General features: G+C 33.7%; 1 protein-coding gene across 1 annotated transcript; it reads left to right on the forward strand.

Annotated features, from left to right (window-relative positions):
• The first annotated feature begins 10,270 nt into the window (after positions 1 to 10,270).
• LOC131595730 (myosin-1-like) lies at positions 10,271 to 22,690 on the forward strand. The gene is made up of 24 exons (XM_058868186.1): positions 10,271 to 10,583; positions 11,294 to 11,651; positions 12,397 to 12,498; positions 12,593 to 12,736; positions 12,825 to 12,975; positions 13,077 to 13,104; positions 13,326 to 13,491; positions 13,636 to 13,699; positions 13,840 to 13,853; positions 13,939 to 14,023; positions 15,331 to 15,434; positions 15,580 to 15,718; positions 16,509 to 16,627; positions 17,004 to 17,156; positions 17,270 to 17,359; positions 17,503 to 17,580; positions 17,949 to 18,107; positions 18,289 to 18,495; positions 18,949 to 19,154; positions 19,291 to 19,426; positions 20,131 to 20,260; positions 20,354 to 20,500; positions 21,396 to 21,463; positions 21,596 to 22,690. Exons 2-24 carry the CDS (start codon positions 11,310 to 11,312, stop codon positions 22,256 to 22,258), a joined length of 3,495 nt encoding a protein of 1,164 aa, XP_058724169.1. The 5' UTR covers positions 10,271 to 10,583; positions 11,294 to 11,309; the 3' UTR covers positions 22,259 to 22,690.
• The last annotated feature ends 676 nt before the right edge of the window (positions 22,691 to 23,366 follow it).

Here is a 23,366-nt window from a genome sequence, read left to right on the forward strand (position 1 = left end):
CCAAGACCTGGTGCTTAAGTCTGGAGGAGAAGTCAAGTTTGGAGGAGATCAGAAGGGCAAGATAATTGGCTCTGGAACTATAAAGTCTGGTAACTCTCCTTCCATTTCTAATGTACTTCTTGTAGAAGGATTAACTCATAACCTCTTATCTATCAGTCAATTAAGTGACAATGGTTATGATATAATCTTTAATCAAGAGTCTTGCAAGGCTGTAAATCAGAAGGATGGCTCAATCCTATTTACAGGCAAGAGGAAGAACAACATTTATAAGACAGATCTGCAAGATCTTATGAGTCAGAAGGTGACTTGTCTTATGTCTGTTTCTGAAGAGCAGTGGGTCTGGCACAGGAGATTAGGTCATGCTAGTTTGAGAAAGATCTCTCAGATTAACAAACTGAATCTTGTTAGAGGACTCCCTAATCTGAAATTCAAATCAGATGCTCTTTGTGAAGCATGTCAGAAGGGCAAGTTCTCCAAACCTGCATTCAAGTCTAAGAATGTTGTTTCTACCTCAAGACCATTAGAACTCTTGCACATTGATCTGTTTGGACCAGTCAAAACAGCATCTGTCAGAGGAAAGAAATATGGATTAGTCATCGTAGATGATTATAGTCGCTGGACATGGGTAAAATTCTTGAAACACAAGGATGAGACTCATTCAGTGTTCTTTGATTTCTGCATTCAGATTCAGTCTGAAAAAGAGTGTAAAATCATAAAGGTCAGAAGTGATCATGGTGGTGAATTTGAGAACAGATCCTTTGAAGAGTTCTTCAAAGAAAATGGTATTGCCCATGATTTCTCTTGTCCTAGAACTCCACAGCAAAATGGGGTTGTAGAACGAAAGAATAGGACTCTGCAAGAAATGGCCAGAACCATGATCAATGAAACCAATATGGCTAAGCATTTCTGGGAAGAAGCAATAAACACTGCATGCTATATTCAGAATAGAATCTCTATCAGACCTATTCTAAATAAGACTCCCTATGAATTGTGGAAGAATAGAAAGCCCAACATTTCATATTTCCATCCTTTTGGATGTGTATGCTTTATTCTGAACACTAAAGATCATCTTGGTAAGTTTGATTCCAAAGCTCAAAAGTGTTTCCTTCTTGGATATTCTGAACGCTCAAAAGGCTACAGAGTATACAATACTGAAACATTGGTTGTAGAAGAATCAATCAATATCAGGTTTGATGATAAGCTTGGTTCTGAAAAACCAAAGCAGTTTGATAATTTTGCAGGTTATGATATTGACATATCAGAAGTTGTTGAGCCAAGAAGCAACGCATCAGAAGCAGAGCTTCTCAGAAGCAAAGAATCTGAAGATCAAGTATCAGCTTCTCTGGAGGATCTAAGTATTTCTGAAGAACCATCTGTCAGAAGATCATCTAGACTCATCTCTGGTCATTCAGAAGATGTCATTCTTGGAAAGAAGGATGATCCAATCAGAACAAGAGCATTCCTTAAGAACAATGCAGACTGTCAATTAGGTCTTGTATCTTTGATCGAGCCAACTTCTGTTGATCATGCTCTAGAAGATCCAGACTGGATAATTGCTATGCAAGAAGAACTGAATCAGTTTACAAGGAATGATGTTTGGGATCTTGTTCCTAGACCAGATGGATTCAATATAATTGGTACAAAATGGGTCTTCAGAAACAAGCTCAGTGAGAAAGGTGAAGTGGTAAGGAACAAAGCCAGACTGGTGGCTCAGGGTTATAGTCAGCAAGAAGGGATTGATTATACAGAAACCTTTGCACCAGTGGCCAGGTTAGAATCTATTCGTCTATTAATTTCTTTTGCCACTCAACATAACATCACTCTCTATCAGATGGATGTTAAGAGTGCCTTCTTAAATGGTTATATAGATGAAGAAGTTTATGTCCATCAACCTCCTGGTTTTGAAGACTCTATGTCTCCGAATCATGTTTTTAAACTTAAGAAATCATTGTATGGATTGAAACAGGCTCCCAGAGCTTGGTATGAACGCTTAAGTTCTTTCCTTCTAGATAATGGTTTCACTAGAGGAAAAGTGGACACTACTCTCTTTTGTAAAACCTTTGAAAAGGATATTTTAATTTGTCAAATATATGTAGATGATATTATTTTTGGAACATCTAATGCTACACTTGGAAAGGAGTTTGCTAAGTCTATGCAGGCTGAGTTTGAAATGAGCATGATGGGAGAACTCAAGTATTTCCTTGGAATACAAATAAATCAAACATCAGAAGGGACATATGTTCACCAAACCAAGTTTGTGAAGGAACTTCTGAAGAAGTTTAATCTTCTGGACTGCAAAGAAGCCAAAACTCCTATGCATCCAACATGCATCCTAGGTAAGGATGAGGTAAGTAAGAAGGTAGATCAGAAGTTATACAGAGGTATGATTGGATCTCTTCTATATTTGACTGCTTCTAGACCTGACATTCTGTTCAGTGTTTGTTTGTGTGCTAGATTCCAATCAGATCCTAGAGAATCTCATTTAACTGCTGTTAAGAGAATTCTAAGGTATCTGAAAGGTACTACTAATGTTGGTTTAGTTTACAGAAAATCTAAAGAATACAACTTAGTAGGATTCTGTGATGCTGATTATGCTGGAGACAGAATTGAAAGAAAAAGTACTTCAGGAAGTTGCCAATTTCTTGGAAGTCATTTGATCTCCTGGTACAGCAAGAAGCAAACAACTATTGCTCTATCAACCACAGAAGCAGAATATGTCGCGGCTGCTGGTTGTAGTACACAGATGCTCTGGATGAAGAATCAGTTAGAAGATTATCAGATATTTGAGAGTAACATTCCTATATTCTGTGATAATACTTCTGCTATATGTTTATCTAAGAATCCTATTCTTCATTCAAAAGCTAAACATATTGAGATTAAACATCATTTCATAAGGGACTATGTTCAGAAGGGTGTTATATCTTTAAACTTTGTTGATACAGACCATCAATGGGCTGATATCTTTACAAAACCCCTGGCTGAAGATAGGTTTAAGTTCATTCTGAAGAACATCAGTATGGATTTATGCCCAGAATGAGAAGATGAGAAGTTCTCATGTATGAGTATCTTCTGAAATGAATGAGGAACATTTTTTTTTTTTGTCAGAAGTTCTGATTAAAATTCTTTTAGAAATTATGATTCGGTTATTACTAACGTTTCATTGTCTAAGTTGATTCAGAACCTCTTTTAAAGCAAAACAGCTGTTACGTTTTATCTCGGGATGGTAAACCTGTCGTTACTATTCATGGATAAGCGCGCGTGCAGTTGAAGGGACACCGACCATAGCAAATGATACTTCTATGGAAGCTGCAGATCAACATGCCATTCCTGTGGTTGAAAGCGGTGAAGCTTCTTCTGGTGAATCTTCTCGTCTTGAAAGGACTCTAGAAGAAATTCAGAAGAGACAGGATGAGCAAAGCTCACTCAATGATCAGTATAGTGCTTTCATGGTGAGGCAAGAAGGACACAACAATATGGTTCAAGAGATGCTGACCAAGATCTTGTCAAGACTAGGGCCATCTTAGATTGAGTCTGCGTTGTCTCTTTCTTCTTGTTGCATCTGTCTTTGTGTATCTGATCTGCTGTTTGAAACTTCAATGAAATCAACTTCTTCCTCCATGTGTTCTGTTTTATACATCTGAATCTTTTTTTAATATTCTTTTTGATGTTATGACAAAAAGGGGAGAAGATAAATGATAAATGATTTGATTAAATCTATCAGTTACTGGGTAAGGCTCCCACACATTCACTAACAAGAACTGCAAGTTCTATATGGTTTAAGTGTTTTGCAGGTACAGAAGTGAAGTGAATCTTCAGAAGCAAACACTAGAAGCAAAACCATAAGAAGCGTTATTCTGTAAAAGGAATAAGCTCTTGGAAACTGAAGCAAGCTGAGTGCTGTCAAGCTTCAGAGATCAGAAGCAAGAAAGAAGAATGAATCAGAAGCACTGATAATAGAATTTGAATATCATTGTCTATCCTGTTCTGACAAAATTCTATTTGCTCTGATACATATAATGTTATGGATCTGATACATTATTTGCTCTGATACATTATTTCAGCCTATATGGCTCTGATACATATAATGTGTTCAAACATACATTTTATGTTCTAACTCGTTCATGCTGACTTTTGTCGTTTAGTTTTTGTTCTGTAACATTTCAGGATGTAGAGATGCTCTGATGATGCTCTGGTACATTCAACAATGTTCTGATACAAATCTAGCATGAAGTGATGATTGGTAGACATTCAAAGTTCTGAAGCTATCCGAGGGAAGCAGAAATCAGAAGATGTGAATGTTCTAAAAGATCCAGAAATTCAAGTTCTGAAGCTGTCCTGAATGGAAGCAGAAGTCAGAAGCTGTGAATGTTCTGAAGATCAAAGAAATTCAAGTTCTGAAGCTGTCCAATGGAAGCAGAAGTCAGAAGCTATGAATTCTCTGAAGGCAGAAGCTTATATGATCGTCTCTACCGAAATAATCAGGGAAGTCTTTTATCAAAGTTCTTCGAGTATTTATTTCAGGGGGAGATTATTTATCTCAGGGGGAGATTGTTAATCTCAGGGGGAGACATATTCATATGCTTACGCTATAGCTGTGTAATTTGTCTTTTGCCGTCTACTCTTTCTGATCGCAAATTCATATCATTTATATATGTTTTTGTCATCATCAAAAAGGGGGAGATTGTTAGAACAAGATTTGTTCTTATCAATTATCTTAGTTTTGATGATAACAATAATATGAATTTTGCTTAAGATAATATGGTACTCTAATCCAATGCAATTTCCCTTTCAGGAAATATATAAAGAGTACGCATAATTCAGCGCTCAGAAGTTGTGTCTCAAATGGTTCAGCATGCAACATCAGAACATGGTCTGGCAAGACATCAGAAGATGGTCGAAGCAGAATCAGAACATGGGTCTATGGAAGCATCAGAAGAACATGAGATCAGAAGCACTGAAGATCAGAAGATGGTATCACGCTCAGAAGCACTTCAAGGTCAGAAGATCAGAAGATGCTATGCACCAAGCTGTTTGACTCTGATGATATTCAAACGTTATATTCACAAACATCAGATCAGAAGGAAGTACACGTGGCAGACTACGCTGACTGACAAAAGGAACGTTAAAGCTACTAAAGGCAACGTCAGTAGACACAGCGTGAACAAGGCTCGAGGTAGTTGACAAAAGCGTATAACATTAAATGCGATGCTGTACGGAACACGCAAAGCATTAAATGCACTTCAACGGTCATCTTCTCAACGCCTATAAATATGAAGTTCTGATGAGAAGCAAGGTTAACGATTCTGCACCAAAACAACTTATATCAAACTTGCTGAAACGCTGTTCAAATCTAAACTCAGAATCTTCATCTTCATCAAAGCTCACTACATTGCTGTTGTAATATTTTAGTGAGATTAAGCTTAAACGTTAAGAGAAATATCACAGTTGTGATTATAGCTTTTAAGAAGCATTTGTAAACTCTTGAATAGATTACATTAAGTTGTAAGGAACTAGAGTGATCGTGTGATCAGTATACTCTAGGAAGTCTTAGCAGTTGGCTGAGCAGTTTGTAACTAGAGTGATCGTGTTGATCAGAATACTCTAGGGAAGTCTTAGGAGTGAACTAAGCCTAGAGTGATCGTGTTGATCAGTAGACTCTAGAAAAGTCTTAGAGGGTATCTAAGCAGTTGTTCCTGGAGTGATCAGGTTGTGATCAGAAGACTCTGGAAGACTTAGTTGCGGACTAAGTGGAAAACCATTGTAATCCGTGCGATTAGTGGATTAAATCCTCAGTTGAGGTAAATCATCTCTGCGGGGGTGGACTGGAGTAGCTTCGTTAACAGCGAACCAGGATAAAAATAATTGTGCAATTTATTTTTATCGTCCAAGATTTAAAGTCACACTTATTCAATCCCCCCCTTTCTAAGTGTTTTTCTATCCTTCAGCAAGTTGCAGCCATCAATTACAACAAGAAAGTTATACCCCCAGCATTTCCAACGCGACGATCTTGTGTTGCGAAGGGCTAAAGTAGGAGGGAAAACATTAGAGATGGTAAGTTTACTTCCTAATGGAAAGAACCATATCTAATTCAGGTTAACACAAGAAGCAAAGCCTATGCCATCAGGACTTTAAATGCGGAAGTTATCCCCAGGACCTAGAGCGCCACCAAGTTAAAATGATACTTCAGTTAAGTCATACCTAGTTTAAATAATAATGGGAAAGCTGAAACTTTACAAAAATGTAATGACATTGAAATGAATAATGAAATGACTTTTCACTATTTTGTCTGTCGGAGTTTCCTTTTTAAGGGAAAGAGGAGTATAGTAGTATGCTAACACAAATAAGCAAGAAAACCCCCTCTTTAGAGCTAGTCACTCTAGAGTGCAAGCGGCAAATCCCTGTGTACGTCAACCTTGAATAGAGTTTTCATGTGGGGTGGGGAAGAGGATCAACCCCTTGTCCGAGCATGATCCCTAGAGACATCAAGATAATGATGAAATAAAATCACTAAAGATGCACAATGATAAAATAAATCATTAAGGTTGCACAATGGTGAAATAAACTCATTCATGAAGGTAAGCGATAAAACAAAATTATGCGCACAAGAATGAGAAAGTAAATCCACTCATAAAGACAAAGGAAAATAATTAACATTCATATAAGCTAATGATTGCAACAAGTTGGAGCAAACACCACAACCAACAGCAAAAGCAAAAATATATGATTAAACAACAAAATAAATTCAATCATAATCCTTATAGGCTTGCAGCTCCTTGGAACAAGATTTTTTATCCTTTTCTAAGGAGGCTTCCAACTTTATCACTGTCGTCGTTGAAGTATTAGAGAGTCATGGCATCATCCAAATTGTTTTCAATCTTAGCCAACGAATTCTCATTCTCCTTTAATGGTCTACCTTATAGTTTAACCTTGGTTAGATTAATGTTTGTTGCGGTATTTATTTATTCATAATTCTATAGTGGTCATAATTTTGTCTCTATTTATTTATTCAAAATTCTATAGTGGTTATACTTTTGTCTCTAAAAGGGCTAAGCAAACATTATTTTCTTTATCAATTGTTGTCAGTCTAATATATTCAAGAGAAATCAAATCAAATAATTAGAATACTCCTAGTAATCCAGAAGTTTGGAATGTAAGGGAACTTTAAATTCTAATTATTGTTAGTCTCTTCTTATAAATGGTACTCTTATTTTTGGATAAGAGGAGGAAGTCTATAGTTGATAAAAGGATAAAATGGTACCCATCTCTAAAACATGTAAAGATTTTAATTCCAATGAAATGTATTGAAGGATTGAAACATATACTCAATGCTTAGAATATTGGTCTCCTTAATGTCAAGGTATTCATAATGTATGGATGAAAAAATTACAAAAATGGTGTGATTGAGTTAGAGACATGTTAAGAGACAAATTTAGCGTCAGGTTATCGACCATTTTTTGAGTTTAATGCATATTCTTATTTTGCGACAAATTTAGTGACGAAATCAGAGTTTCGGCTATGAATTTTCACCACCTTCTTTTAATGCAATGAACTTAATGTTCGAACTATTCAACTATATATAATTAACTAATATAAAAGAGTTACAAACTACCATATGACATAGCATGTTAACATCTTTGCCATGTTTTTTTATAAAAGTCGTTAGTAAGTTACTTACCATTGTGAACCGTAAAGTTGTGGTGAATAGTTTGTCTTCGGGCAAGAGTAAACTTTAATAGGTCTTAAGAGAAAATAACAACTAGCAAGGGTGGCAAATGAGCATGGTTAAGGGTGCAGACTTAAAACCTTACTACACCCCTACAGATATAGAAATTTATGTTAATGCTCGCGCCAACAAAACACGCAAAAAAACTGAGCGGACACATTAGAGGGTGCGATTCTAAACCTTTGACTTGTCCCGCACTAAAGGGCAAGCAAAACAAGCATGCCCGAACCAGACTCGTTTTGCCACCCCTAGATATGAGCATAATTTTCTCTATTAATAATAATATTTAAAATATTATTTGTTTTTTATTTTTTAAAAGACACATAATCATCATTGTCACAAATGTCACGTTTGCGCTCAATCAAATTGTTTAGTCATATGACTGATTAATATGGGGACCAATCCGACTAAATTATATAGATTTACTCAACACATAAACTAGGTTTAAATGCACTTTTGATCCCCTTATTATGATTTTTCTAATTTTTTAGTCCCCTTTAACAAAAAAAAAAACTAGCTATTTGGTCTCTCTTTATCATATTATGTATTTTTTTGGTGGTCTCGCTGCACTTGATAATAAAACATATAATGTATCACCCTGAAATTGGTCCAACTTTCTAAATGACCTTGCCGCGCCATTAAATAGGTCCCACATTATTTAGAAAGTGAGGTTAATTTCAGGGTGCCACATCATATATTTGGCGGCCAAATGCAGGGGACCACCAAAATAATATAGAATATGATAAAGAGAGACCAAATATGATAAAGAGAGACCAAATAGCTGAATTTTTTAAAAGAGACTAAAAAAATAGAAAAATCATAATAAAGGGATCAAAAATACATTTAAGTCCGTAAACTATTTATAACTAGCGAGATTTGAACCTCAAAACTAAAAGATATAGAGACTAAAAAAATAAGACTAACCATTAATAAAAGTTAATGTATATAATAAATTAAAAAAAAAAATTAGAAAAACCATTATTAAAAAAACAAATTAGAAAGATTAAGAATAAATTTAGGCATATTTGAATGAACCAAAAACTTATTTAAAATGAATAAATTTTATGCATATATGTGATAGAATTGTATATTTAATTTTAAATATTTAAAATTTTAATTATTAATTATACTAAAAATAATTAATTTGTACTTAAAAGTATATTAGACAAATTTAATATCCTAACATAACTTACAAAACAAAGATCATTCAAACAATACCATTCAAACAATGTCATTAAAGATTTGAACATTAGTCTAACCTACGGAAAATCAATCCTAATAATCATCATTGGTAATATTACAAGAGTTTACTGCATTAAAATATTGTTGACCTTAAAAACATATTTGACCATTGCTTAGTTTTTCAAAATAATATATATGGATAAAATGGAATGATATGTCTAAATTAAATTGACATAAATTTTACCGTTAATTCAATTGACTCACATTTATATTCAATGAGTCATATAATAATTTTTGATATCCTAATCCTTATCAATAAGATAATAAATTAATACAATTATCTTTACTTAAAAAAAGTAATACTATTAAATTTTTTTCCTCTTAAATTCTCTTTTTCATAAAAAAGAATAATTGTAATTTGTGTATATTAAATATTGTTAATTTTTTTGTTGGATTACAATAACTTAAAAAAACTATTTATACCAAATTAACTTTTACTTTGGAGTAATTTTTTTTACATCAAAGTCTAAATAATTTAATGAAAAATACTTCAAAAAAATTGATTTAAAATCAAATAAAATATAAAATATATTTTTACACCATAATCCAATAAAAATTATAATATAAAATATGAGGATTGAAAACTTAAATTTTATAATTGTGTCTGTAAATTTATAATTCGTCTAAAAGAATATAGTGTATAGTTCTATCAATCTAATAAATAATGAATAATTATTTTTTTAAAATTTTTTTTGCCCTAGAATAAATAATCATTTTAATTTTCAATAATAATAATAATTGTAATCTTTTAATTAATTAATATTACTTGATTCAAACATACTACTAGACACTATGTTTTTTTTGGTACAACAAATCTACTTAAATAAATCTTTGTTTCTTACCACTAGTTTAAATTTATAAAATAGACTAAAATGATAGACAAATGCATATAATTTAAAATAATTAAAAGCTAATAGTAAAAAAAAAATTCATTTTAAAATTTAAAATATCAACCTCATAATTTACTTTTATTTTGTTTTTAACACATCAACATCATTTTTGTGTAAAAAAAAAAAACACATCAACATCATTTATTCACTAATTATTAAAAGGACAACGACAACACGCATGTTCCGATTAGTTGTAAAACTTAAGTCACTCAAATTTTAACCACATGCTTATTGTCAGGAAATCGATTAAATATTTTCTATTAGTGTATAGTACTATAAGTTAAAAACATAGTATATAAATTTATTATTTTCCCGCTATATTAAATTTTATAACAGTTTATTAGAATATGATTATGTTAAATAATTATTAATTATTAGTATTTAAAAAGAAAACAACAGTTAAAAGAAAAGCAAAAAAGCTGGTTCTTCTCTACACAGCGTGGATAGTTGGCAAATAGTTTTCATTTTTTTCTCTCTCAAACTTCAACTTTCTCGGAAACCAAAAATCCTTTTTGTCAGAAACTTTCTTTTCCATTTTCTTTGATTGCTCTCACTCACTTCTTCTCCATTCCGCTACATCACCATCACCACCACTGCTCTGTTTCGCTTCTTTCTGCTGTTTGATCAGAGTGATTGCGATTCATCATCTGCTTTACTACTTCATCTTGATCATGTATTGGATTCTCTGAACTTCATCGATCGAGTTCGTCTTCAATCGGAGAATCTAGGTTATTTTTTTTAAGCTTCATTTTGTTTCTTATTAGTAGTAGATGATGTGATTGTGAAATGAGAATGAGAATTGTGATGTTGAAGTATAATACGTGAACTGAATTGAATTTGATTTTGTGTTTTCTTGTTTGTTTAGCTGGTTTAGGGTTGTGGATGATTGAAGTAACGCATTTTGAATTTCTTTTCCTTTTTCAGTAATAGATGTTTAGGGAAATCGGAGGATCTATTTGTGGAATTCTTTTCTATTTGGTTTGAAGTTTGTTGATGATTTCATTGTAGAATGGTGTTTATGTTTATGTTTAGTTTCATGTTAGATCGGACTATCGGAGAGGCTTTATGTTTGGTTAACTTGAAGGTGTTGCTGTTTGGGATTGGTCCCATGAGATTAGATACTTCAGTGGAAGTGAGAGTGAGAGTGGCTTTGTCTTATTGAGTTTTTACAGGCTAGGAATTGCGATGTGGTTGGAGTTGCACTTGTTAATAGAAACTTTTTAAGAGAGGAGAGCACCACTAGATTCACTAGATTGCAGAGTTTGTATCTTGAGCTATGGACCTCTATATGGTCCCCTCCATTATGTTTAACTGATTAATTCATTCTATGGGACCAAGTTAAAAAGTTGGATAGGAACTTTTGGTTGAAGAGGGGATCCTTTTGTTGTTTTTTAAGTATTTCTTTTGTTGGTAATGATTTTTAGTTGTGTTGTGGCAGAGCTATTTAAGGAAAAATGTCTATTGGATCCAAGGCTGTTCGAACTCTCCAGCCTATCAAATCATTGCCTCCTGGTTTTAGGGTTAATGGGAATCTGACTCGTGATGTTATGGAAAGCCGGGGAGACGCTAAATTGAGGAGTAGTGGTTTGGTTGGATCAAGTAGTCCTGAAAACAATGCTATTTCTGAAGAAGTTGAAGTCAGTACTGGTGGCATGGGTCTTTTCAATGAGGACATAGCATATAGTGGAAAGGTTGCAGATGAAGACTTGGAATCTGCTCCTCTTCCCTTCCAATCAATTTCAGCATCCTCTAGAGAATCGAGGTGGAGTGATACAACACCTTATGTTTCAAAGAAGGTATTTTTAGCTTCAAATTTCAATTATTTATTCTGAAAGTTTAAAGCTCATATTTTAAATCTTGTGTTTATTGTAGCTTAATTATATTGTCATTAATTTTCATATGATCTATCGAAAATACACCCCGGAGCTTCACAATACTCATGACTTACGTGTTGTCTACCACTAATAGAAGAACTTCACATCTTATTGAAATTTGAAGTTAGTTTGTTTAACAAGAGATTGTTAAGACAGAGTACAGACTTAAATATCTCATATGTACAAGTATCTAAGATTAAGAAACAATTATAAGATTATAAGAAGGCCTCAGACAGAATCATATTGGTTGAAACTTAAAAGTTCATATTCTGTGTTGCCAATTTTGGTTGAGTGTCCGGTCTGCAATATGATTGTTGATAATTGAAACTACATCTTAGATAAAAATAGGCCAAAAGAAATGATAATTGACGCTAGGTGATCTAGGCTTCTATCAAACAATTTAAAATCCCGAGAAAAAAAATCTGAAAATTGGCATGAGGTGATCTAGGCTTCTATGTTATGTTTTACCGGAGAATGCCATGCAAATATAAATTATTCCACTGTTACTTCGGTTCATATTTTCTAAAAGATTCATAGCAAGGAATACTCTGTTAGCAATTCCAGAAAAATATTTGATGAGCTTGTTTGACTTATCAATCATTATTTGATTGACTTAAATTTTGAAATTATTATGTCTTTCCCTAACTTCTGATTTTAACTATTTCAGAAACTTCAGTCTTGGTTTCAACTTTCAAACGGGAATTGGGAGCTGGCAAAAATAATAACAACTTCTGGAATAGAATTAGTTATTTCATTGCCTGATGGGAAGGTAAGACACATAAGTTATGATTTTTCTCAAGAGCGGCGTTTTTCATTTTTAGCTTTGTTAACTGCAGTCTCACCTTCTCTTGGACTTATTATAGGTTTTAAAAGTGAAACAAGACAGTTTGGTACCAGCAAATCCTGATATTCTTGATGGAGTGGATGACCTCATGCAACTTAGTTATTTAAACGAACCTTCGGTTCTATATGATCTACAATATAGATACAATCAAAATATGATTTATGTAAGCTTTATGTCTCTTCAAAGTTTTTCACAATATTTTAACTGATCGTAACTCTCAATGTTTATCTATGTAACTATGTGTAATTCAGACAAAAGCTGGACCTGTTTTGGTCGCTATAAATCCTTTCAAGAAAGTTCCTTTGTACGGTAACAACTATATTGAAGCTTACAAGCGTAAGACAACTGAAAGCCCACATGTATATGCAATTACAGACACAGCAATCCGAGAAATGATACGAGGTAACTTTTTATTTCCTCATATGAACATATAGTAATAGAGTTGTAGAGCTTATTTGTTTTAAGCAAAAACTTACTTTAACCATTGGTTTTTTTTTTTCCAGATGAAGTTAATCAATCTATAATTATCAGGTCAGTTATTTTTGTTGAGTTAAGCTTTAAGCTTTAATGAGTAACCAATAACCACTTGAGCGGTTAATTGTTTTCATTCCATTTATTAGTATTCTAGTCCTCATATAAAAGGAATATGGGGCATACAATAATAGTAACCATTTGAGCCGTTAATTATTTCCCCTGAGTTATTTTGTGCTTGATTTGGGGCTTACAATAATAGTTAACTACTACTTATTCAGTGGTGAGAGTGGAGCTGGGAAGACTGAGACAGCAAAGATAGCAATGCAGTACTTGGCTGCTCTTGGAGGTGGAAGTGGAATAGAGCATGAGATATTGAAGACTAATCCAATACTAGAAGCCTTTGGTAATGCAAAAACTTTGAGAAATGACAACTCGAGTCGTTTTGTAAGATTTCTGACCGATCATATTAGTTATTGAAATGACTATTTATGGGTTTCCTGTTTTGATTCTTTTTATCTATGTTAAAACTGTTATTAAATATATTCTTCAATGATGGAAGTTCTCATAATTTGGTTGATTGTGTGACAGGGAAAGCTCATTGAGATTCACTTTAGTGAAACTGGAAAAATTTCTGGTGCTAATATTCAAACATGTAGGTTTTCTGCTGTTTAATGCTTGAAACTTGAAACTAATGTGCCTTTTCTCCCTCTAAAAGTTTCCAACTAATTATGATGTTAAATGCTTGCATATATGTGCTGAATTCATCTGATGCTACTGGCCTGGCATCAATAGTTTTGCTTGAAAAGGTAATTATTCATTCTTCTGAGCTAATATTCCAAGTTTTGTGTAGATTACATCAGCAGAGACTAATGTTGTTTGGTATCTGGACAGTCTAGAGTTGTTCAATGCAATGAAGGAGAAAGGTCATATCATATATTTTATCAGTTATGCGCTGGTGCACCACCATCTCTTCGGGGTATTTACAGGCTTGTACCCAACTATTTCACTTTTGCTAATATTTTGTTGCATATTGTGAATTTCCATCAAGTCCTCATTGACGTCGGGAGATTCCAATAACAAGAAATATTTGTATGAATACTAGTAAAACAGCTTGCTTGCTTGTTTATTGTAAAACAGAAAATTATTCTTATATTGTTCACAAAAAGGCATGACAAAAAGTTTCTTTCAAGTGTTTCCCTATACTAGTTGGATTGATTATAATGCTGCAAACATTATTAAAAATATAATTAAAAAATGATTGTTTTTGATAATAGAACTTGGTAGAGTGCGTTTAGCTAAATAGAAAAGCTAATAAGGCCTTATTTCCACTTGTGACGGTGTGAGGATTATCTTTTCTGGGTGGTGATTCTGACTAACAGGATACTGTGATGCTCATAGAGGTTATATTTGGTAGGTCTTGTAGGCATCTATCCTGTAATTTTCTTGAAGTCTGGGATACCAAACTGTTTGAGTAGGCCATTGCATGGCATTTCAGCGTGATAGTGATAGGGACAATCCCTTTGAATTATAGGATAATACCGCAGAATTTCGAGGGTTTTTATCTCCCTTAATGCTAAAATGACCCTTTTCTTATCGAATTCTACAATAATAAACTCTCCCCTATCTTACCTTATGAGAGTCTAACAGATAATTGTGGCATAAATAGAATGGTATGGAAATAGCAGGCAGATGAGAGCTTCTTCAGAAAAAAAAAACGCTACATTAGTCCACTGTAGGGATACACGAAGTGCACATCAATGACCCAAAAAGATCTCAAGAAAGGAAATAGCCATGCTCTGAGTGACTGTTAAGACCTGGAGCTTTAAATAACAAACATTATGGCATAGTGACATACATGGACTTTACAAGTCTGCAACAAGTTATGAGTGTTAATTCTAAGTTCTACTGTTTTGCTGTCCAAAGAAAGGATTTGACTTTTGAGGAGCCCTTAGATTTCTAGTTGGTTTGTCAAGAAGAAATGGTGGTTAGAAGAGTAAGCATTAAGCAAAAAAGGATTTCTAAGAAAACTTGTCTCATAGATCTAACATTTATACTTATTTATATCAAGCTACTATCAAGTTATTATCAATAATATTCAAAATTCTTATTATTTTCTCTCCTCATTTGATCTAAAATATAAAATCCCACAACTTCAATAGGAACAATACAATCCATAAGCTCTGTATATTTGTATTTCCCTTGTCTCTAACATTTAATGTTCTTTGTTCTTGTTTATTGGACTTGCTCTTCATTGATTGTTTGATGTTTGATTTTTTGATGCAGAGAAGCTCAACCTACAAAAGGCAGAAGATTATAAATATTTGAAGCTGAGCAATTGTTATTCAATTAGTGGTGTTAACGATGCAGAAGAGTTTCGCATAGTCAAGGTACACTATTTTTTTTCCGTTAAAAGATGATTTACCTTTCGTAGATAGAGGCTTTACTTATTGTTCTTATCAATGCTTTTATTGACTGTTTGAGTTTGAAATGGTGCTTTTACAAAAATAATAACCTTTTTCTCACTATTAACAGGAAGCTCTTGATGTTGTCCACATCAGTAAAGAGGACCAAGAAACAGTATTTGCTATGCTTGCTGCAGTATTATGGTTAGGAAACATATCATTTACCGTCATTGATAATGAAGACCATGTTCAAGCTGTAGAAAATGAAAGTAAGAAATTTCCAGAACCTCTACTAAATGCGTACTTTTTTTATATGTGATGGGGTCCTAATTACTATTGGGACACTTGTTTTAACATATACTCTGGATCTTATGTTGCAATGTACTGCATGCAAATTTATGTCTAATGTTTTATAACGTTCCCGGACTCGTTCCAATAAGCATGGCTTGAATGGTGAAGTGAATTGTCAAAGATCAAATTTCTTAAAAGCTTATTCAGTTAGGCAAGAAGAAACAAGTACAACAATCTTTTAAAATTACAGATTATACGAAGTTTACCATGATTTCCTCTTCAATCGTGTAATATTCATACAGGCTTTATGATAAACCCACACTGAAGAAATGCTTAATTAAGTTGTTCACCTAACCATCTCCATAAGCTTGTGTGAAAATAAGTAAAAAGTAGGTTCCATAATATATAATGATATAACAAATCTATATCATTATGGCATCATCACACACAATATCGAGCTTTTACTTAAGCCTTTAAGAATTTTGCTCGAGGGAGTGTGTTTCACATAAACTATCAAACAATTATCGAGCTTTCACATAAGCTTTTAAGAGTTTTGCTGCAACTGTGGCTCGTTTTCATTGTCATCTGATAGCTGTAATTTACATGTAATACTGGGAAAATGGTTCTCTGTTATAGTTGTAACTATAAGTTAGATATGATGTATTAAATACCTAATATTTAGTATAAATGTTCATATTTTTTTTGCCTTCAAGCTTTTCAAGTTATTCATTACCTTCCTTTAATTGAATCTTTTTCTGACTTCTAAAGGTTTGTTACACGTCGCCAAATTGATTGGCTGTGACCTAGAAAATCTCAAGTTGACTCTATCAACTCGCAAAATGAAAGTTGGTAATGAAAAGATTGTCCAGAAGTTGACATTATCACAGGTAAAATGACTTTTGTGTCAGAAGTTTACATTTCTCGAAATTATGAATGGAAAAGTGTAACTTTTTAGTTACTAAAGGGGGGTATCTTGGGAACATGGATGTAATGTGTCCCTTTATGAATATATTAGAAGGAAAAGGAAATAAAATAAAATAAGCCGGTATTGAACACTGTCATGTGTTCTTTTTCTTCTTTGTATGCAACATTTAAATGTGAATGGTCATGGGTGCATCATGTTGTTATACTCACCGAATAGAGTGGTTAGACTACCGAATAGAGCGGTTAGACCTCACTCGCTTTGTAAAGTGCCAAATGAAATGAAAGCATAATGATGGATATAATCATTGTCAATATCTAACATTTTATTTTGTCTTAAAGGCAATCGACGCAAGAGATGCTTTGGCAAAGTCTATATATTCATGCCTGTTTGATTGGTTGGTTGATCAAATAAATAAATCACTTGCTGTTGGCAAAAGACGTACTGGCAGATCAATCAGTATTCTAGATATATACGGCTTTGAATCATTCAATGTATGCCTATACTAAACCATATCCCATTCTTTCTTTGTATTTATCTGACTATTCTTTTCCTGTTTAAATTCTAAAGTATTTTGGCTCTTTGATGCTACTACATATCTCTGCAGAGAAACAGTTTTGAGCAGTTCTGCATAAATTATGCAAATGAAAGATTGCAGCAACACTTCAATCGTCACTTATTCAAGTTAGAACAGGAGGTATGCATCCCACATAAACTGACGGTTCTAAACAAGTATTGAACATCTTCATATCCTAAAAAAGAGAATATAGTATAAATACAATAAATACCAACCTGGGAAAGCCAAACATTTTCTTGTATTTATTGATTTATTGTATTCAGGAATATATTCAAGATGGCATTGACTGGGCTAAAGTTGAATTTGAAGACAATCAAGACTGCCTTAATCTTTTTGAGAAGGTACAGAACTTCATTGTTCCCCCGACCCTTTGTTGCATAATCTTTAGTGTGCTTGTAATTGAATGGTTGCAATGGGAAAGTGGTGGCTAATCTTTTAAATTATTGTTGGTAATATTGAAGGAGTAGAGCGTATAAGATAATAGGTTCTAATAATTATGCTCACGGGAGCTTACTATAGGCATGCTGTACAATAGCCCAGCCTTTGTAACTAACTGCAACTAACTGTCTAACACAGTTAAATGCAGTTACATAAATGGAAGAGTTTGTTATGATAACAACCCTTATATTCCTAGATGTGAAAACTTTTACATAATTATTAGAAGTTAAAAATTCTAGTGTTGTATTTGACTTTTGATACATATTTGCAGAGGCCATTGGGGTTATTATCCCTGTTAGATGAAGAGTCTACTTTCCCAAATGGCACAGATTTGACATTTGCCGACAAGCTTAAACAGCATTTAAATTCCAAATCTTGTTTCAAAGGAGAAAGAGACCAAGCCTTTACTGTGTGTCATTATGCTGGAGAGGTAATAGTTTGACATTTTCACAGAACATAGTGAACTAGAGTTTTAATTGAAATCTCGTATTGAATATTTTAATAACTCCGAAACACTATCTTTATTCTCAAAGCAGAGGGTGGCTTGTTGGTTCAAATTTACTCATCCTACCTGACCGTTGTTTAATAGTTCTTTTTGATCCTTTCTTTAGGTCACTTATGATACAACTGGGTTTCTGGAGAAGAATAGGGACCTATTGCACTCGGATTCCATACAACTTTTATCCTCATGCACATGTCATCTTCCTCAAATATTTGCATCTCATATGCTTACACAGTCTGAAAAGCCAGTAAATGGTCCTTTACACAAGTCAGGTGGGGCAGATTCCCAAAAGCTAAGTGTTGCAACGAAATTCAAGGTATTTCAGTTTCATTATGAGGTGGTACAAAACATCAAGTATCATGAAATGGTCTAAAACTTTGGCAAACTAAAATTTTGATTCTTCCAGCTTTATATTCTGTATATATCCTAAAATTTGTTATTCCATTGATATTATTTATCTTGATCAAACTATGTAAAAATATTGCACTTGTGGAAAATAGGCTGTCTCATCAAAATGTTAATTAGCATATCGGTGATATGGTCTATACCGAAATGTTTCAAACTAGTTAGTCATAAAAAGTCACAGTTTAAACCAAATAAATATTGTGTGTACATTGGTTTAGGTTATCAGATGTAGGAAATAATAGAGATGCAAAATATTTTGTGGGGTATTGCAAGATAGAGTATAAAGTAAAAACTCCAATGTATCAAACCATGTGTCATATGAAAGCTAGATACGATATCAAACTTTTCCTCCATTTGCATGCAGGGTCAGTTGTTCCAACTGATGCAACGCTTAGAGAGCACAACTCCACATTTTATTCGTTGTATTAAACCCAACAATCTCCAATCACCCGAGTCATATGAACAAGGGCTTGTACTGCAACAGCTGAGATGCTGTGGGGTGCTGGAAGTAGTTCGAATATCAAGATCCGGCTTTCCGACAAGAATGTCTCACCAAAGGTTTGCCAGAAGGTATATAACAGAAAGTAACTTATGATTCATATCCTTTCATTTACTTCCACCATCTACACCCCATCCCCTCTGCCCCGGTGGTTTTCTTATATCTAACTCTAACCTTTTTCTTATTGGATTGGTTGTGGTGAATCAGATATGGCTTTCTTCTCCTTGATAGTGCTGCATCTCAGGATCCACTTAGTGTTTCAGTTTCAATTCTTCATCAATTTAATATTTTGCCTGAGATGTATCAAGTTGGCTACACAAAATTATTTTTCCGAACAGGGCAGGTAATTTCTTATATTATGAAAATTATGACAGTTTTTTTCTGACTTCCTAAAGCACTCAGCAGAATGATGTATATATGTAACAGTAAATTTACAGAGAAAATAATGTTGAATATGAGCTAACAAGCTATCCTAAGTTGCATTGAACGAATTCTACTTCTATAAAATGAATCTAAGCTACTTGGAAAGTAGAACATCAATCCTATTCAATTTCCAACAAATACAAATAATTTTCTTTGATCCACAAAACTTTTTATTATATTCATGTACTTTTTAACCATTATATTATGTAATCCACCAAGTGTGGTGCCTGTAAGAGATAAAACATGAAAAAAGGGTACTAATGAAGAATGCTATGTGTATATGTGTTTTGGCGGTGAAATAATATTAGACCTGCGTTCAGTTCAAAGCTATAGTTTGTAGCTTATTGAATATCACTGTGAAAAGACTTAATACCGTTTGGTCGAGGTGATTAGCCGCACACTCGAACATAGGATAAAGTTAATATTAATTTTGTTAATGTTACCGTGTATGATTAGGCTTTAATTGTTAAACAAAAAAATAGATATTTAGTGATTGTGGATTTAAAGAAATTAGTATTTCCAAATCATATTTCTATTTATATCAAGTTTTGACTTCCTATACCAGAGGTCTCCCATCATGATTTTTATTTATTTTATATGTATGCTGCTTTGACTACATTTCAGATTGGTGTTCTTGAAGATACTAGAAATCGTACCCTTCATGGCATCTTACGTGTTCAAAGTTGTTTTAGGGGTTACCAAGTTCGTCATTCTCTCAAGAAACTTGAAGGAGGAATCTCTACTTTGCAGTCATGTATTTTCCCTTTTTTCTGCCTCATTCTTTCAGCCTTTAAGATGGTCTTAATGTAAGTATTACATAATGGAAACATATTATCTATGCATGCAGTTATTCGGGGAGAGAAAACAAGAAAGGCATATGCTGCTTTGCTTCAGAGGCATAAAGCAGCTGTTATTATACAGAAGCAGATAAAAGCAGTGTTTGTAAGAAACAAAGTTCGGACTGTTAAAGATGCTGCAATTTTCATACAATCAGGTTAGAGCTTATATTTTGTAGATGCCATGATTCATAACACCATTGTTTATTTATTTTGGATGTTTGAATTAGAGCTTACAACTATGATGCTAACACAATAAGAACATCAGATAAAATACGCACTTGACACCATGATATGCTGTTACTTGAAAAATACAGGATATGGTTGAAGTACATATATAAGTAAATACAATAATTCACAAAATATGATGAAAATATTATTGCACTGGCCAAGAATAGTGATGAAAGTTGAATATAGGTGAAGAAATGTGATATAAATTGCATCTGTGTAATTAACATATATAAATGAGAAAATGGGGATTACTAGCTTAATGAATGAAGCAGTGACATAAATTGCATTTGTTGCCACTAACGAGCAAGAGTATCAGCACTGAACATAAAGTATGTATGTCAGATGTGAGTAGTAATGGAGAGTATGAGTCAGAAGTGTCAATGGCATGTCGGGAGTGTATCGAAAGTGTACCCGGATTTTTTTATTCTTAAAAAATTTGATCTCTCATATTGCATCAAAGTATGCTGACAAGGTATCAGAGCGTATTAGAGAGTATCATCAAGTACGATACGAGAAGAAAAATGAAGTATTAATGCACATTGGGGTCCCAAAAATTAGACACCTTTTTTTTTTCCAAAAAATAATAATTGATCTTATTTGTGACTTCTTTTAAAGATCCTACCTAGATGTGAAAATGATAGATGGATAAAAGTTTGCATTGCATCGATATCGCACCAAGTTCTTTGCATTTCAAATTATATTGTTAGTGCAATACAAGATAATTGTGCATAAAATGGATATAATTTGTTCTAATGTGGACGTCTGTCTTTTCATTGACATTTTGGTAAATTTTCATAATTTTAGTCGCACTACTCTTTGCAGTCATTCGTGGATGGTTGGTCAGAAGATGCTCAGGGGATATTGGATTTTTGAAATATGGGGACATTAAGGTATTCTTTTTACCCAGTTCAGAAACTATTTATTAATATCTAAATGTTTCTTTTATACAATAGGAAATTTCTTATATTCTGCTTTTAGAAACTTCATCTTCGTGATACTTACAAACATTAACTCTAAAACAGACAAAAGAATCAGATGAGATTTTGGTCAAGGCATCTTTTCTGGCTGAATTACAGCGCCGGGTACTTAAGGCTGAAGCTGCCCTGAGAGAGAAAGATGACGAAAATGACATCCTTAACCAACGTATCCAACAGTATGAGAGCAGATGGTCTGAGTATGAGTCAAAGATGCAATCCATGGAAGAAGTGTGGCAAAAACAAATGAGATCCCTCCAATCTAGCCTCTCCATTGCTAAGAAGAGCCTTGCTATTGATGACTCTGAAAGAAACTCAGATGCATCAGTTAATAATGCAAGCGATGAGCGTGATTACAGCTGGGATGGGGGAAGTAATCACAGGCGCCAAGAAAGCAACGGGACAAGATCGACGAGTGCTAGTTTGAGTGTAATAAGCCGGCTTGCTGAAGAGTTTGAGCAAAGGAGTCAAGTATTTGCTGATGATGCCAAGTTCTTGGTTGAGGTGAAATCTGGTCAAGTAGAAGCAAGTTTGAACCCGGATCAAGAACTTAGAAGGTTAAAACAGATGTTTGAAGCTTGGAAAAGGGATTACACGGCAAGATTGCGTGAAACAAAGTTGATTATAAATAAACTTGGAACTGAAGATGGTGCAATTGAGAAAATGAAGAAAAAGTGGTGGGGAAGAAGGAACAGTACAAGGATAAATTGATTTCGACTTTCTTACATCTTATTTAATATTTTGGGTTCCCCTTTGGCCTGTGCACTCTTTCAAGAGCATTGCCAACAAAACATGAGAAAATGAGGAAAATACAATAGGAAAAGGTAAAAAATAGGAGTAATAGGGGGGAGAGAGAGAGAGCTTTGTAACACCATATTGTCTTTTTTCTTTTTCTTTTTCGGTTGAGCTATGAAGTAAGGGCTATACTGCAGACCTTAGTGATTCATGAATTCCTTTCTGGCATGTGAATTGTATATCATATGTATTTTAGAGGCCCGAAAATGTAAAGTAGTACGCGACTTATTGGCCGTGCTGCAGTTATTGTAAAATACTGATATTTATAGAAATTTATAGATTGATATTCTTGTAAAATAATATGATGATTGATTGTTAGCTGAATTGGTTGAATAGTTATTTGCTTCAGTTTTCATGCATTGTAAAAGCAACTAAAGACTACAACTCTTACCAAGACTGGATTCATAATCTTGTTCTATTTTGACCTTGATTTGGATAGATTATTGTCCAATAAAGCAAGTATCTAAATGATAGACTATCACCATGTTTGTAAGTTGAAAATCTGGCAATTTGGAGAAACTTAACTGTTAAAAGATAATATCTGAATGATAGACTAGCAAGGGCTTAAATTCACTAAATGTAGTAACAACAGACGTACCGTTTTTCTATAAAATAGGCGCAAATGAGTGTGCCGTTTTTCTATAAAATAGGCGCAAATGAGTGAGCATTTCTCATTATGTTAAAATTTAATTCAGAGATGCATCTCCGTATGTGTTTTAGGGTGTGTTTGCAGATGCATCTTTGAATTAACCCTTATTTTAAAATTCAAAGGATTTTTCGGGAGAAATTAACTTGCCACCACCTAAATTGTACCTGCCACCCCCAATTTTTTTGTAATCCAATTTAACCCTGATTAAAAAATGTGAAAAACAAATCATTTCCGAAACAAATTTCCGGTATGCATCACAATTTTTTGTACGATATACCGGAAATTCAGTTAATTTGGAATTTCCGGTACACCATTCCGGAAATAAATTTCCGGTATGTTTCAATTTTTTGCTTTTTAAACGGTTGAGATTTTGCC

Source organism: Vicia villosa, linkage group LG4, assembly GCF_029867415.1.
Source record: "Vicia villosa cultivar HV-30 ecotype Madison, WI linkage group LG4, Vvil1.0, whole genome shotgun sequence".
NCBI classification, from domain to species: Eukaryota; Viridiplantae; Streptophyta; class Magnoliopsida; order Fabales; family Fabaceae; genus Vicia; species Vicia villosa.

Coding starts and splice junctions, on each gene's coding strand:
- LOC131595730 (XM_058868186.1), top strand. CDS start 11,310: ATGTCTATTGGATCCAAGGCTGTTCGAACTCTCCAGCCTATCAAATCA. Junction 17,157..17,269: donor ACGGCTTTGAATCATTCAAT/GTATGCCTATAC, acceptor ATATCTCTGCAG/AGAAACAGTTTTGAGCAGTT. Junction 19,427..20,130: donor TATTTTTCCGAACAGGGCAG/GTAATTTCTTAT, acceptor ACTACATTTCAG/ATTGGTGTTCTTGAAGATAC.